At 41.0% G+C, this 15,290-nt stretch overlaps 1 protein-coding gene across 16 annotated transcripts in view; it reads right to left on the reverse strand.

Moving 5' to 3' along the window:
• Nucleotides 1-15,290, reverse strand: part of LOC140356573 (adhesion G protein-coupled receptor L2-like) — a 136,767-nt gene that overhangs the window by 76,972 nt on the left and 44,505 nt on the right. For all 16 annotated transcript variants that reach the window (XM_072441621.1, XM_072441620.1, XM_072441622.1 and 13 more), the window contains exons 3-4: nucleotides 7,666-7,879; nucleotides 1,416-1,525 (exon numbers count right to left, since the gene is read on the reverse strand). In XM_072441621.1, the coding sequence (XP_072297722.1) occupies nucleotides 1,416-1,525; nucleotides 7,666-7,879 (324 nt within the window). The remainder of the gene's footprint in view (nucleotides 1-1,415; nucleotides 1,526-7,665; nucleotides 7,880-15,290) is intronic.

The following is a 15,290-nucleotide window of genomic DNA, read 5'->3' on the forward strand; positions in this document are numbered from 1 at the left end:
GCATCTGGTTCAAGTATTGAACACGTCTCCAAACCCTCTCATTTTTGGTTCTCAGAAGGAGCCCATACCGTATGTTATTTTGGCATTTACTGACTGAGGGTGGATTCTGCTCTTTTAAAAACACAGATCAAACGTGGAATCCAAAAAGTTGCTCGCCCACACGCACGTCAAACATGACGCGGCCCAAACGCGTGTAAACGAGCCGCGGCGGTGCATGGGATGACTGATGAGCGATCTGACGCGCTCGGAGCCTGCAAAAACTGCAAAGACCTGGGTCGAGGAGGGGAAAGGTGTGCGCGTGTAGAGGAGGGGGGGCGGAGGCTGGAGACATCGCATGAGAAATTGGAAAGTTAACAAAATGCAGAGCAAAGAGGTTAGTCATCTGGGAGCTGTTGAGAAGGTGAAAGGGAGGTCTGTTTGAGAGAAGGAACGAAATGGGGTCAATATATTAAAACATGTTTACTTATCATAAGTTTTACACTGCCACGGGAGAGATGTAGCACACAGCTGCTCCGCTAAATCGCTCTAAAAACACCCTTTTAAGGTAAATTACAATACAACTGGTATTTGTCTTGTGCAATGAATTACACACATGGGAAAATTAGCACTTGAAAAGCTGCAGACTGCAAACTATACAAATGGAAGGACTTTTTTTTTTTTCCTGGTAGTGAATGACCATTAAAATATGCTCTCACTTAAAGCTGGTTGTACAATGCTTACTCATGTATGAATTCTTGCTTTTAAGATTTTACAAGCGCCAAATGAGGTCGCAGGACTTATCACAGAAATTCAATTGTCGCCACATCCACGCCCGTCATTCGTGTGGTCGACCAGTTTTGGGAAATGGAAACATATTTTACGGTACATTCTCGTGGCAAAAATGAAATCTACATTTGCTCGTAAATAGCTGGGTTTTTACAAGATTCTATGATGTTCTTGAAGACATAGGGACAAATGCATGCACGTAAAACCTTTATGATAGGCTTAGGGTAATCGCTTTTCAATATGGTAGTACTTTGAGTGAGAGTGTGAGGTGTTTTGCAGCAATCCAAAGGGCAAGTCAAAGGGATAAAGACAAATAGTAAAAAGCAAATAATGATTTTGGATTTTTTAAATGTATTTTTTGCTTGAGGATTTGTTTTGAAACTTTGCAAACTTGTTTTATTGATGTAGTGACTTGCCCTTCAGTGTTACCACTTTTTCTCTCTTAAGAATTATAAATACTCCAATGACTCTTCGACCTTTTAGCGTTTCTAAATTCAAGCCATAATTATAATCACTGACAAAACATTTGTTTTCTGCAACACTTCAAGCACCTGCAAAACAAGTATATATTGCGTTATGGAGCACAAATAGTAATCACAACAGTAGTTTGTTTGTTTGTTTTGGTTTGGAAGTGGGAATGCAATACTTACTATATGGTACACACTCATACTGGACCTCTAAGTACTTGTAGGTGCCGGGGCAAGGGTCAGGAAAGACATCAGAGCCAGTGACAACCACACACTGCGTACGGTTGTTGCACCTAGGAAGAAAAAATATATACCGTTGACCAGGGCTTTCGCCATAGATCTCCACACCTCAATCACTCAACTAGACAGCATATGAAAGCAAAAGGTCCATTACAATGAATATGAAGGGATCCCAGGCTTTTAAGGGGCCTCGTGACACAACCTTGAGGAGAGGAATGAGAACATTAAATGAATCAAAATCGATGTAGTAGTAAGTGTGTGAAGAGCAGCTAAAGGCATGTTAGGAATTAGCCATGGCATTTTGCTTGAGCATGCCTTTATATAGTGCAATTGAAAGAGCAGACATTCATAAAGGCACCCGGCAGGTGGCTAAGGCATGCGGTGGGGTAGAATGGTGTCAATGCGATACGCAAAAATGTGGTAAACATATTTTAAATTTGTTTTTGACACACAGGAAGGATGTGTATCGCGGTGGAAAAAGGAGACTCAATAGAAGGATCCTGTTGTTGGAGGTCTTAAAGGGACAGGATGATAAATGATCTTCTTATGAACTTAGAATATTTCAAATAATATAGGAAATCTATTTAAGATATTCCTTTGAGGTCACGAAAGAATGCCATTTCTTCAGGGCAATGTTTCCTCTCCATACAAAGCTGATCAAACACCAAAAGGTATGTGCATGTCTGGGCTACTGCAACATTTAGATAATGCTTCATGTAACAGAATGCAGAATTGGGTCCATTTAAACCCTTGTTTATTTTGGCATGGAAGAATACTCTGATTTCACACATCACATTGCATGCCGTTAGACAAGTGGTTCTCATCCTTTTTCAGTCGTGACCTTTATAATACATTTTTTTGGCATTTGTGACCCCAAACACACACAAAATGATAAGGTAGCCTTATTTCTAATGTTTGATTTGATTTGTTTCTGGACATAGGCTTAAAGCAATAATTTGGTTTACATTTAGCGCTGCATCTGAAGGTTGTCAAGCCGTGTTTAAGATTATTGCAAGACAAATCCTTTTATGACCCACAGGTTGCGAACCACTGTTCTAGACAACCTATTATTTGCTACAATAGTGGAGCAACCAATGTTATATGGTCCATTTTAACATAGGGGTCGGCGTTAATGTTTTACGGATTATCACAATAACTTAATCCAGACAATATTATGTGTATCCAACAGGTTAAAACACGTCTTTACTTGAGGTTTCATATGTAAAATGTCTGTAAAATTGAATCACAAATGTGCATAAATATCAGACAACACTTTGATATATTCCTCACTTCTACTTCTACAGTCCATAATAGTACTCGCTAATGTCGGGCTAGTGTAAACTGCAAGTACCGGTATATTGTGAGTTCAGTTGTGTGCGAGCAGAGTTTGTACAAGAAAAAAAATAATCAGGAGGGGTAAACAGGAGCAGCAGAGGACAATGTTTGTGTAAATAGTGTAGCCTATAGGCTGAAATTGGCTCCACTTCAATCAAGCGCTCTGGAGGCCGGGGGATTGAGAATAATGTCAGCAGCAGCAACATAAACAATACAAAAGAAAAAAAACAAAATGGCACCGAAATAGGACGTTCAACAATTTGCGAGTCAAGGGTAAATATTGCAGCAAGTCAGCAAGCAGCAGTCATGCAAGATGGACATACATTTCAAGAAGGCACATAACTTTCAAAAAAACATTAGTAATTCTAGAGTCGCTGCCAAATGGGACTGCACTGCTGCATGTTCAACTTGAAATAAACCAACAACAAATACGTAATGAAAAAACACTGGACGATGCAGTCGAACACGATCGAACATATATTACGACTATTTAACCTGCTCCCCGTCTGCTCCACTATGCAGAACATCCTCCCTTCCGATTCTAATGGCTTATTCAACATTGTGTATGTGAATAAAAGGAAGGCACAAAGTCCATTACACAGTTGAAAAATAGAAGGAGAGCACGGGTAGTGATGGCTTTAACATCGGCCGGACAATATGGTGCCAGCTGCATTTAAGACGTTAGCCTTAATGGTCTGTCTGCAGCCGAGCGCTCCGCGGGGCTACCGCAAGCGAGCGGGTCCCTGCATCGAAATGAGAATGGATGGACGGGACATAAGAGCGAGACAGTCTTTTAAATGCATCCAGAGAGACACCGTTTAATTCAATCTTCATCGCTCACCGTACGAGACTGATGGATGATAAGTAGAAAGACCATTAAATACTAGATGTCTACTTTATGCTAATTTATAGTTAGCCTCTATTATGTGATTGTATCTACTGTAGCCCTCAGTTTGAACGCGTGTTATCAATGAAAAGCCAAACTGCTTCACTCAAAGCAACTTGGAAAAAGGTAATTCACTCCATTGACATTAACTTGCTAATTACCGCACAAAGCTGAATAACTACCATTAACTGGTAATTTTGCTAATTGTGTGTAGACGTAGCCGCTAATTGCTAGCTTAATAGCATGCTATCACCGTTGGATGTGTCTGAAAAGTGTGCAGTATAAGCAATCGGGTTGTAAAGAAACATTGTGTGTTAAAACGTGCCTCAACACTGTTCGGCAAAGGTGAGAAAGCACATTTGAGGGAATTGCAGATAAAAACAATTGGTGCTGGTGTTTATTTCAACTGACGGCTTTAACTGATACCGTCTTCTGGAGTCAAAATGTAGCTTTTGGCCGAATGTCACAAAATATACAAATACATTTGGCTTAGTAATTACGTTAAAGCTGGTGTACCTGATTTTCAAACCATGAAAGGTAAATCAGTCCAACTTGTTCCTTGACGTCACAAACCCTTTGGCAAGTCACTAGTATTGTATTCTTTTCTCTGATTAGATAAATACAATGCGTAGTGGGTTGGTTTTGGCACAAACTTCGCTTTTTACAACACATATTTATTAATTTATAAGAAAAGTTGGTTGATACAACTTTAAAAAGAGGGTTGCAAATAAAAGCTACAAAACAAAATGGCCTGTTTTTAGTATGTTATTGGCAACATGTGTAAAATGTCCATAGAAATGCAAGAGAAGGCCAAAACACAATACGAGCCATGGAAAAAGCTCTTGGGTCATCGTCTGGAAGTCTAAATACCGTTATCGGATTTTTTTTTTTTTGACTCATCCGTGCTCTACTGTTAAGGGAGCAAAACAACAACAGAAATTTTAACAAGGCAAAAAACAAACATTACCGTACAAATGAATGGCATGAATGACATCCGGAACAGCATCTTATACATGTCCATAGGCTACGTGCACAGTGATGAAGCGTATTGAATTCTCAGCCTAACGAATACGAGGCTAGTTCACTTTACAGGATACTAGATTGCAGTTTTTGCTGGAGGATCGCAACCTTACCCCTCACTCTTTTGTCATGGGAGTGTGCGCTTGTTTACCTAAGAACTACATCCTGCAATGGGCTAAAAGATTTATTATGTTACTCTCTTTTACTGGGTCAGATAGTAGGTGGCCAGTGAAAATGATGCAATGCAACTCGGCAAAACAGTTTGTATTATGTGTAGTGTGGGAATAAGTCTGCGCCTCTGTTTGGTTGAAAACAAGCAGACGAGAAGGTGAACGAGGAGGCGCGGGAGGAAGCGGTCAGACGCCTGTCCATTACCTGAATATTAGGACCCCCTTTTCCATTCGCATCTTTATAAATGTTTAATCTGTCTGCTTTTCTCTAAGGAACCAAACATTTTCTTTGACAACATGACAGCAAATAAAAACAAGAAAAAGCTCCTTCCATCTCCTCTTTTTTGTGTGAAAAAATTGGCCTTACTGATGATAAATACTTGCATCGGAGCAATTTCCAAATCAACGAAACAGCGATCACAGTTTCCATATCCGCTTTTAGTTTTGTTTAATATGTTTATTTATCTGTCTCGCGCGGCTTTGTTAATCATCCCCATATGGGTAGTGCATCAAGGCTTAATGCGATGAAACAGCATAGCCGCTTTAGTTCGCCGCAGTAAAAAAAAAAAGAAGGGACCAATCAAGGGCTGCCAGAGCTTTTTTCATGCTATATTTTAACATGGTTATAACTTCAAGCTTAATTATGATATTCCCTCTGATCTGGATCATTAGAAACGTTCTAGTTTGTGCAAAGGCAGCCTTCGCCTCGTTTCTATGCGCGATGCCTCAGGGGGATTTCTGACAGATAAGTTTGAAAAGCAGGTTCCTGCCAAAGCGATTGGCTGACATGACAACAGATGCACAATGGAAACGGTTACAGGGGAACCGTAGGGCATGAGGTGGGGCGACTTTAAAGGATCTAAATTTGGAAAGACAAGATGGCACGCCGAGTCTCTAAGGAGCAAACAAAGATAGATCTACCCCCAAAGGTGCAGTGTTGTGGGCGATGCTAGTTGTACCAGCCAGGTTAGGATATAGCAGTGCATTAAACGATGAACTGTGCCTGTTGCTAGCTATGAATAAGTGCATCCAGTGGCCTTTAAAAAATCCACACTCAAACGGAGCTCTAGGGGGAAAAGCAGCAGAGGAGCTGAGGTGTTTCTGTGCCGTTTGACAGCAAAACAGCAGTCTGAGAGAGGGGGAACCGGGATAAAAGGTATGATTATGAGGGGCATTGACTCTACCTGAGGCTAATGCTGGGTCTTAAAGCACATCATTCTGTCAGAGATGTTTCACCATCTTTCACTACTCTGTGCACACAACATTTAGTAAAGAGTTTTTTGAAGAAATGAGTTATATTTATGTAGTTTCAAATGTGAAATTGTAGATTTCTATGGACAAGGTATTTATACAGACAGTCAGTACTACTGCCTGTCACGATAACACATTTTGATGCAATATATAGCTACAGAAAATATCACGATTAATAATAATAATATTGAAACTACAGGTACAGTATGCCACCAACACAACCCACTAAACCCCATTCCAAATGAACCAAATTGTAAAAAACATGAGCTGCAATAAGTAAAGAGGAGAATGAAACGGTTAAGTGATTAGTTATTCCAATATATAAATTATTCAACCACTCTACGGATGAAATTTTAATATATTACAAAAACAAAAGGTTTTCTATTAGTGCAATGAAAAGATTGTTCCTGCTTTAAATTATTGAACAAACTCAATTCAAAAGTTGTCTATTTCATAGTATAGTTTACGGCAGAAATTTTTTTTTAATTCATCGCAACTAATCAATTATTAGTTGGACATCTGATGTAGATTAATGATTACAAACTGTTCAAACTATTGGGTCTGAGATGCCAAGTACTCAGACAATGTTGTAAAAATTAGCTTAGCATCCACAATCTTGCTTTTACATGAAGTGGACCTAAAATTTCACCTCTAAGTCAAAAGACCAAAGCTAATGGATTTTTGTTGTTCCTTTTATTAAATGTCCAACCCATTACTGGTGCAACGGGTGTTTGTTTTCTTAGTCTAAATGGTGAAAGTAGTCCAGTGAATCACGGCTAATGGAAGAAAACACACTTGAATCATAACGCGCCAAGTCCAGAAGTACATAAATTGAGGCTTCAGTGCAAGTGGAAGTACAAGAACAAAGAAGAGCGGCGTCTCTGCTATAGAGTGAAGGGGGTGAGTATGGCTGCCACGGCGATTATGACTCAAACTGCAGTAAGAACGCGCAGCTGGGTTGAAGAGATCGGCTGCGTGCTTGTCAATTTCTCCCAGTCAAGAAGAAAGCTGGATCATTTTTATATTAACATTGGTAAAAGGGTGAGAAGTGTACAGGCTGCACGGTGTTGATTAAAGCATGACATGTAATATATAAGATCCAAACGCTCTTCGAGTGTTAGTTCAAGAGACACGTTCAAGAACTTCCTGTGTGGATTGAAATGGAGCCAAATTTCATACATGTTCAAGTGATGTGTCTTTTGGAAAACCTCACTGTTTGCAAAAAGAATTCAACAGATGTGGAGATGTCAAAGATTCCAAATTAGCCATATTGGTAATATTTTAGCGGATGCGTTATTAGAAGAATGTCTCTATTGCTGCAGCTGTGATCAGAATGTCTCCAAAAGTGAAAGACACATTTACCAACATTACTATTTTACAATCAGGAATGCCAGTATCAGATGGTTGGCTATATAAATTGATTTATTTTGTGAAAGCGCAGTAGACCAAAGGAACAGCCCGCAGGAGGTCCACAATCCCCAGCTCCTGGCGGTGTTTTGAAACAAGAGCATGGCCCCCACCAGCCCCTTACCTTTGTGATATAATCTTGTAGGCGTCGGGGAGGTAGCAGTTGACGTTCTCCATCTGGAAAGGGTCAGCGTCACAGATCTTGTCGTCGGTTCGCCCATAGTTGGCCGTCTCAATCATGATGACATCACTCCCCGGGCAGCGGAGATCGATGGCATATCCTTCACAAGAAAGCTCCCTCCTGACCAGGCCAAACGGCAGGGCGGCGCGACTGAAAGCTGACGGGACACAGAGCGACACACAAATGAGTAAGAAAACCACGTGGGTGTTTATAATACAGAAATATAACAAGAAAACAGTTGGAAGGAATTCGAATTTTACGTTTGAATTTTGAAAGTCAAATTGAATGCCGATGTTGAAGACAGATACATTTACGTTATTAATTTGTTTTTAAATTGCAAGCCATATTCTTGTTGAGCAAAAACGTGATGGGAATTCAGCTTATCACAACGCATGGATTACTGACTTTTTAAAATAGGGTTGAACAATCACCATGGGATCCTGTGATTATTAGCGATTCAAATAATTTAGAAAGGCCATATAAGGTCTGGAACAATCTTCAACAAATCTTCAACAAATTTATCCATGGGTATCCAAAGCTATTTTGTCTTTGGTTCAGACCACTTTTTGCAGATTGCCAGCATGGTAAAAAACAGACAAGAGACATACTTGAGCGAATAAAATTAATGACTAAAAAGGAGCTGTGCTTCGATAGAACAAAGACCACACAATGCGCTGGAAGATTCCTCCAGCGCAAAATAATAGACAACAGCAGTCGGGTGTTTACCACAGTTTTAAACAGGCGGGGCCATTACGCACCATACCGAAATAGGCAAAGACGAAACAATCCATCTCCCCAGTTCTCTGTGGTCTTCACTTGTTGGCTGAGACATCGACTAAAAGTCACGAGAGACCGGCGGTAACCTCATAAATTCTTGAGTAAATACAAAGACTACACTAAAGCTCGCGGAAGGAAGATAGTTTGTTTTACGGTTCTACAAGCTCCTCATTTGTTTCTCTTCCTTTATGTTCTCTGGGAAGTTAAGATAGAGGGGAAAAGGCTGAATCCTGGTAGAATGGAGTGTAACATAATCCATTCTGCAGTGTCTGTGATCGAAGAGGGGACTGTCTGGAGTCCGCACGGGAGGAAAAATCTATACATGGAACACAACAGATGTGAGCAGTGGCTAAACAGCACTACTTTAGGGGAAAATTAACTATTTAAATCAGGCCTGTCCCCACTTTCTGAAAATATGCAGGAACTTGCCAATGTGCTGGGGTTTTCAGGGTTTAACAACAGATGCTGGTAATTGCTTTGGAAGAGGAAAATTAAACGGTGAGGTTTTAGTGAGGCATCGGGATTGTTGTTGTTGTTGTTGTTGTTGTTGTTGTTGTTGTGTGATGCTCTTTGATCCATACATGCAGCTTTCCTGTGGTGTTGGATAAATTAAACATGCACACTTCAGTTAACAGCAACAAAGATAACGTGGAATATATTTTGTGTTAAGTGAACATTAAATTACTGTAAGGGACTTTTCTACCCAATCAAAACCCGACACAGTGAGTGTGTTCTCTGCATCTCTCTGCACCTAAACGCACATCGGGGGAATGAGCACAACCTCCGCAGAAATCTTCCATCAGAACTGCCTGACAAGCTCATGAAAGCAGTAATAGAATCAAAGAAAAAGCCTAAAAGCTCTACAACCTCTAAAGATATACAGTACGGTGAATGAAATAACTACTAAATATATATGAAATCTGTATGCCCTTGTTATTGTACAAATCTATTGTTAAAAAATGCCTGCAACTAACTTAAAGTAGATTACTATAAGCTAGAGGTCACATATGTATTTATGTATGCTTGGTTCATAAATGTTAAAGTAGACTGCACAATCTAGGTTTATGTGCATTATTATTGGCATATTTGGTAGCAGTGTATGTTCAATAAACACATCAGAGACACATGTAAACACACCAGATTGTAAGCTTGAGATCATTTGTGTTTGTTTAGACATTAATGTCTGCTCAGTCATATACAAACACAGGAGATGAAGTGAAAGAAATGTCTGGCCCAAAGACACAACTGCAGTTTGGAAACGTTATGATTAATGGTTAAAGGCAAGACGCAACCCAAAAAACCTTTCCTAAATCTAAGAATATCATCCTTTAACTAGGTACAATGTTAAGTCATGGACAAAGAGCTAAGGAGAGAAATCCATTATCTGAGATCTAAATGATCCCGCATTTAAAAAAAGTAACTGCAATTTAGAGAAGACAATTAGGTAAAAATCTAAGTAGAACATGCAAATGTGTTCCATTTAAGAAGTGCAAGCAGAGCGCCGCATGCACTGCCAATAATCAGGGATGTTTGCAGCTCTGGTGCGTCCCTGAGGGGGCAGCTAGCATTTGTATTTTCTGCACTGCTCTCTCTCCTAATTAGCCCTGCTTTCAGGCCGTTACCTTTCCGGCGCTCCCATTGGCTCCTGTGCATTGTCATGTACAAACACTTACACCCGGGGTCCGCTTTGCCCCCTCACTCTAATTATCCTCACACTTTTGACAGTCAGGCCCTGGTGCAATTAGCATTGTTTGAATGGCTTTAGCCCGAGTGCTTCAGACTTGAAATCCCTACCCCTGAAACCCCGACCCACATGTCTGCGAGTCACATTTTACCCTGCTGTGCTCGGCTCGCTTGGAATAATATTCGGTGTCCGCACATGTCACACTAGCTACAGCAAGAAAAATAATCTAACATCATGTAACATGAATCTATTCATTGCACAGCAGCGTTCAAAATATAGAACAAATGGTATGAATTGTCAGTCCGGTCGGCACTAGAGGGAAAACTCACTTCTAGTTTTAAAAATAGCCATCTTATGCTGGCTACGTTTCACTAGCATACGTGTTAGGCTGTGCATTATTGATTCAATCAGGTCTATGCTTTACGTTGAATTGACAAATACCGCTAAGTAAAAAGTGTCAAATTAATGGGATTAAAAAAATGAATTATGTCCACTCATGACTCTCGTGTCTGCAAGCCATTTTAGCCTGCTGTGCTCGGCTCAATAAAGATATTCTGTGTCAGTTCTTCTACATATGCCGCATTGAAGCAATGGAAAAAACATGATATAAATCACGTTATCTCAGCAGCTGCTATATAAAATGCAAATTGTATAAATTGGAGGCAAACTTCCTGCAGAGATTCCATCTTTGAGCCATCTTTTTTCCATTGTCCAAAGGAATTCCGGGATGAAGAGCGTCACTGAGGATAAAACTCAAAATACAATAAATTGAAAGCAGATATTGAGGAATGTTTGGTACATATTAAATCCGCTTTTATCTGTCAATATCAATAACAAAAGAGCGCCAAAGTGCCCGATCAAAGTGATGCTACATTTCCAAACCATCCCTCACTAATAGCAGGTTCATGTTTGCGAAGATAAGCATCACAGTCAAACGCTCTCTTTCTAGATGACGCAGAGCCGATTATTTGCGGTAAATGCTTGCAAGTCATTCAGCTAGCCGTGCATGGCTAGCTTCTAATCATGTCCTCTGTCACTTTACATGTGATGTTGCAGTATGGCATGGGAAAACGGCATGCAACATAATGCTTTCAAGCTACAGTGTGGTTCACATGGGGATAATCTAATCTCTGCAGCCGCCCGACACAATATAACACCCAGGTATGAATCGTGTCACTACAACGGCAGACATTTCATTAGAATAGCCGTGATCTGTCTAATAGCCAGTAGATTCTGCTTAGCCGGACTGTTTATCACCTCATTAGCAGATGCCGGCGCAACAGCAGCGTAAGTGGAGGGCTGTGGGGGTCACTCCATCTATTCCAATAACCAATACAATTACGCACACCTCTCAGAAAATGTACAAGAGGTGGAAGATGAAAACGGCAAAGTGGAGTGAGTCCCCGGGTTTACTATGGAGACTAATGATCTCCCCGCTTGCCGTTTGTCATTGCAGGAGTGACTCGTTTAATTCGTGGCAGCTTCTCACCCTCAGAATGCATTTGGTAGAGTTTTACGTTTCAAAAAAAAATGCAGGTACAGAAAAACAAGCTGATTTCATGACCTTTTTTGCTGCTTTGGTGACCTTTTTCCTTGTTGTCCCATGCAGCTTTGGGGCATTCATCACGCCGCTATGACGATATGGCACAGGGCTGTCAGTACAAGTCTTTAGCAATTGATTACACCTGGGTCTCACTAACCTCCTCCTCCAGCCTCCACAGTATAGATCGCACTGGTCATAGGCTAACAGTACATCAATTAGGGGGAGTAGCTACACTGTTCTGGCGGCCCAAGGAACAAATTGCCTCTTCTCCAAACTGTGGGTAGCCTCAGCCTCATTAATGACCATCTTGTCAGGCTGTAATTGGCCAGGTAATGACAAATCTGTTTAAAGGGTTCAAATACATTTAAAAAGGAGAGGTTTTTGCTCTTTGTGGAGAGTTTGGGCACAGAATTCATGAGAATGTATTTCAAGATGACTTATGAGAAAGTTGCTAAAGGCCCAGCTTTTGGACTAAAGATGAAAACCCAAGGACAACTAAAGTTTCTGGATGAAAATATGTTTATCAAATTGTATTGATATTTGCAAGGAAGGGAGATTGCTGTATACACAAAGGTCAATGTCTTACAGAGGTCTGAAAGGATTTTGGCCCTGCATGATGTGCTTTGTTTGACTGCTTAACTTTGCAGCAGAACAGCAACAGAAGTGAAGCTGCTGCAGTGAAAACAGAAGAATAAAATCCATAACACAATCCTGCAAGAGTGTGAATCCAGGAAAAGCTCTGCCTTTATCAGTGATTGTGATTAACATTAAATTACACAATCAGTGTGGGAATTAAATATTGCTTTATATGATGCATTTAGTCTAATTGCTATGGTAACCACTCTTGCTAAGCTTTAATTGGCTGGGATCCCATTCCTGGCCTTGTTGACACAAGGTTTTATGGTGTATACTGGCCAGTGAGTGACTGAGGAAAGTAGCTTTTCAGATTCCTCCCCCTGACCTGCCAGCTAAGCCTCCTATTGAGCTGAAGAGAGCAAAGCAAGGGCCAGCAGCGCTCCTCAATATGATGCATTCTGACCGTTTTTCTTCTTCTTCTTCAGGTGACAGGCTATAATTCAGCACTGACAATCTCCCCTCATAATACATATTTTGTTTTCTATCAACACCCTTGAAATTGGAAGTGGCACTGTGGCTCAGATGGGTGCGTCTGAAGCCATCCACAGAGTTACACTCTGAGGCTTTTAACACTCTAGAGATGAAACAGGAGATAATGAAGGTTTAGTGAAGATATTGGCGTTTGGCAACAGACCATAGCGCCAAACCTCGCCACAAAAGCAGCCTGGCAAACTACTTCAATTTAATGAGTACATTTTAGATTTTAGATATTTTTTTGTTTAACACTTAACTTAACTTTTACATACCTAACATTTCAGTTATGTATTATTTAAGTTCAATAAGTAAAACAAATAGTCTGCCTGTGTTCGAATAATTTTTAACTTGTGTAAAAGCAGATATGGGCCATTCTAGCCATATGTGAATGACACATGTTGGAGAAGATCTTGTAACTCATCGTGACCAACCTTTAACCTCACAAAATCTGTTGTCAAAACATCAGACTGTGGGAGAAAAAACTACAGGGGAATGTTGAATTTTAAAAACTGGGACACTTTTGGAGGCCAGACATGGTGGCGAGACCTGGCATAGACGGAGTGCAAAGGAGTTGGCTGATGGTTGTCATCTTCCATTATGGCTCTTTTGATTGGCCTTTGTGAGCCTGGAAACGGCAAACAGCTGCATGCAAATGGGCCCGTTTCCCCACGGCTGGCCCCTATTGTTCTGGGCCCCCGCTTGACAGGGACTCTTTCTCCACAGCATAAAGGCGGGTGTAGCCTTTAGTCAAATAGGAGTGCCCCCAGCATGGTCCCAGCAGGAGTACTTGAAGGCTGTTTGTCTTTTTATGTTGGTGCGTTTTGATATTACTGGTAGCCAACACGTTTGGAAGAAAAGAGCAGATCTTAAGAGTCTCAAGCTTTTCCTCCAACACCAGGGGATGCCTGTATAATCCAATATCCGGAGCCATATCACACTGGTCATACCGCATGTTGGCTCAGGCGAGGGAGGCATTTGGAAGCAGGGCAAATTAAAAGCATATTTGAATTTGTAATATTGGAGAACAAAGCATCCTCTGTTGTTTGTCTCCATTTCCTTCCGTACTGTTTCTTAGACAGGTCCATGGAACGATATCATCCCATATGTGCAGGAGACCTCGTGTGAACTGAAAAACTGGACTGTGATGTGTCGCAATCTATCAAGATCACGAGCCACTAGATCTATAAAACACTCCCATCAGTTTGTCATGTACCGTAACAGATATTTTGTTTTTTGCCTTTTCCCAACATGACTCACAATTTCATCTGCTGTGGACTTTTGACTGATATGTTATTTCTATGTGCCTAGAATGTTCCAAACTGTTGTACAAGAAATTTAAATACCAGGTGTTTTCTTGCAAAAAAAAAGATACATTTTGAAAAGCATGCATTCTTCTTACTGTGAGGAATAGGGATGTGGATATTCTCAAATTAATATTGATTTGTTCAATACAGCAAAAAATTCAGAGCTAAATCAATAAATTAAATGATAAAAAATTCTGGCTGGCACTTCAAATTAACCTTTTCTGACAACGGCACATTCATCTTCCAAACTTCATCATTTGAATCTTTGCTCACCGTTCAGGAATCCCAGCTTTAACTGACACCAAACGTCGTAGTAACACATCTGCTCTACTCTGCAACAAGACGCCGCTCAGAACTCCTCCGTTTTGACATCCTTAAAAGTGTAATCTATCCGCACCCGCGCCATCCGGGCCCCCCAACGCGACCCTCCCATCACACTCTGCGGCCACAAAGGGACGAGGTGCCAGATGAGCAAGGAGATTTGGGGCTTTGCAAAATAACACCTGTATCTCCGGCGAAGGCGACACTCGAGAACTGTTTCTGCTGCACGCGCGCCCGTCTTAACAGTCTTCTCACATTTCATTTCAACAGTCGACAAAAGCTGGGGCGAAAACACACTGAAAATCTAGTTGGACATATGGCACCGTTTCCCTTGACACCCAAGTCCCCCGCTCTGGTCCACCTTGCTGGGAATCGTTTCTAAAGACAGTGTCAGACAAGACCGCAAGGCCCCGGGGCTGTACCGCGCCTTTCCGAGACTGCTGCTATCAGACACTCTTGATTCCGATATGAGGATTTGAAAATAGCAACTGGCAATGCGCGAGTCCATTTGTGGCTACATGAGGCTGGCGAACGTGTATCCCTTTTCCCTAACGGACAAGAATCTACGCGCTGCCACTTCAAATACTAAAGCCCACATCTGTATTCATGTCCACGGTTCTAATTCAGTTCTTGGGGGGGAAGAGAGATGTAAGAGAGTAGTGGAGAATGGCTTGGCCTGTGGCGACTGGTTAAATACATTTTTTAACTACGAGCTTTGTCGTATTGCTTGAGCCAGTGCCTGATAAACCCCGCTGACAGCTCTTAACTCTTCAGGTGACTTCATTATACCCATTTTCCGCTGCCGTAAAAATGTTACACATGAGAATAA

The sequence above is a fragment of the Eucyclogobius newberryi genome, unplaced genomic scaffold (genome assembly GCF_026437365.1).
Source record: "Eucyclogobius newberryi isolate DKJ021-1_F unplaced genomic scaffold, fEucNew1.0.hap1 SCAF_12, whole genome shotgun sequence".
Lineage (NCBI taxonomy): Eukaryota > Metazoa > Chordata > Actinopteri > Gobiiformes > Gobiidae > Eucyclogobius > Eucyclogobius newberryi.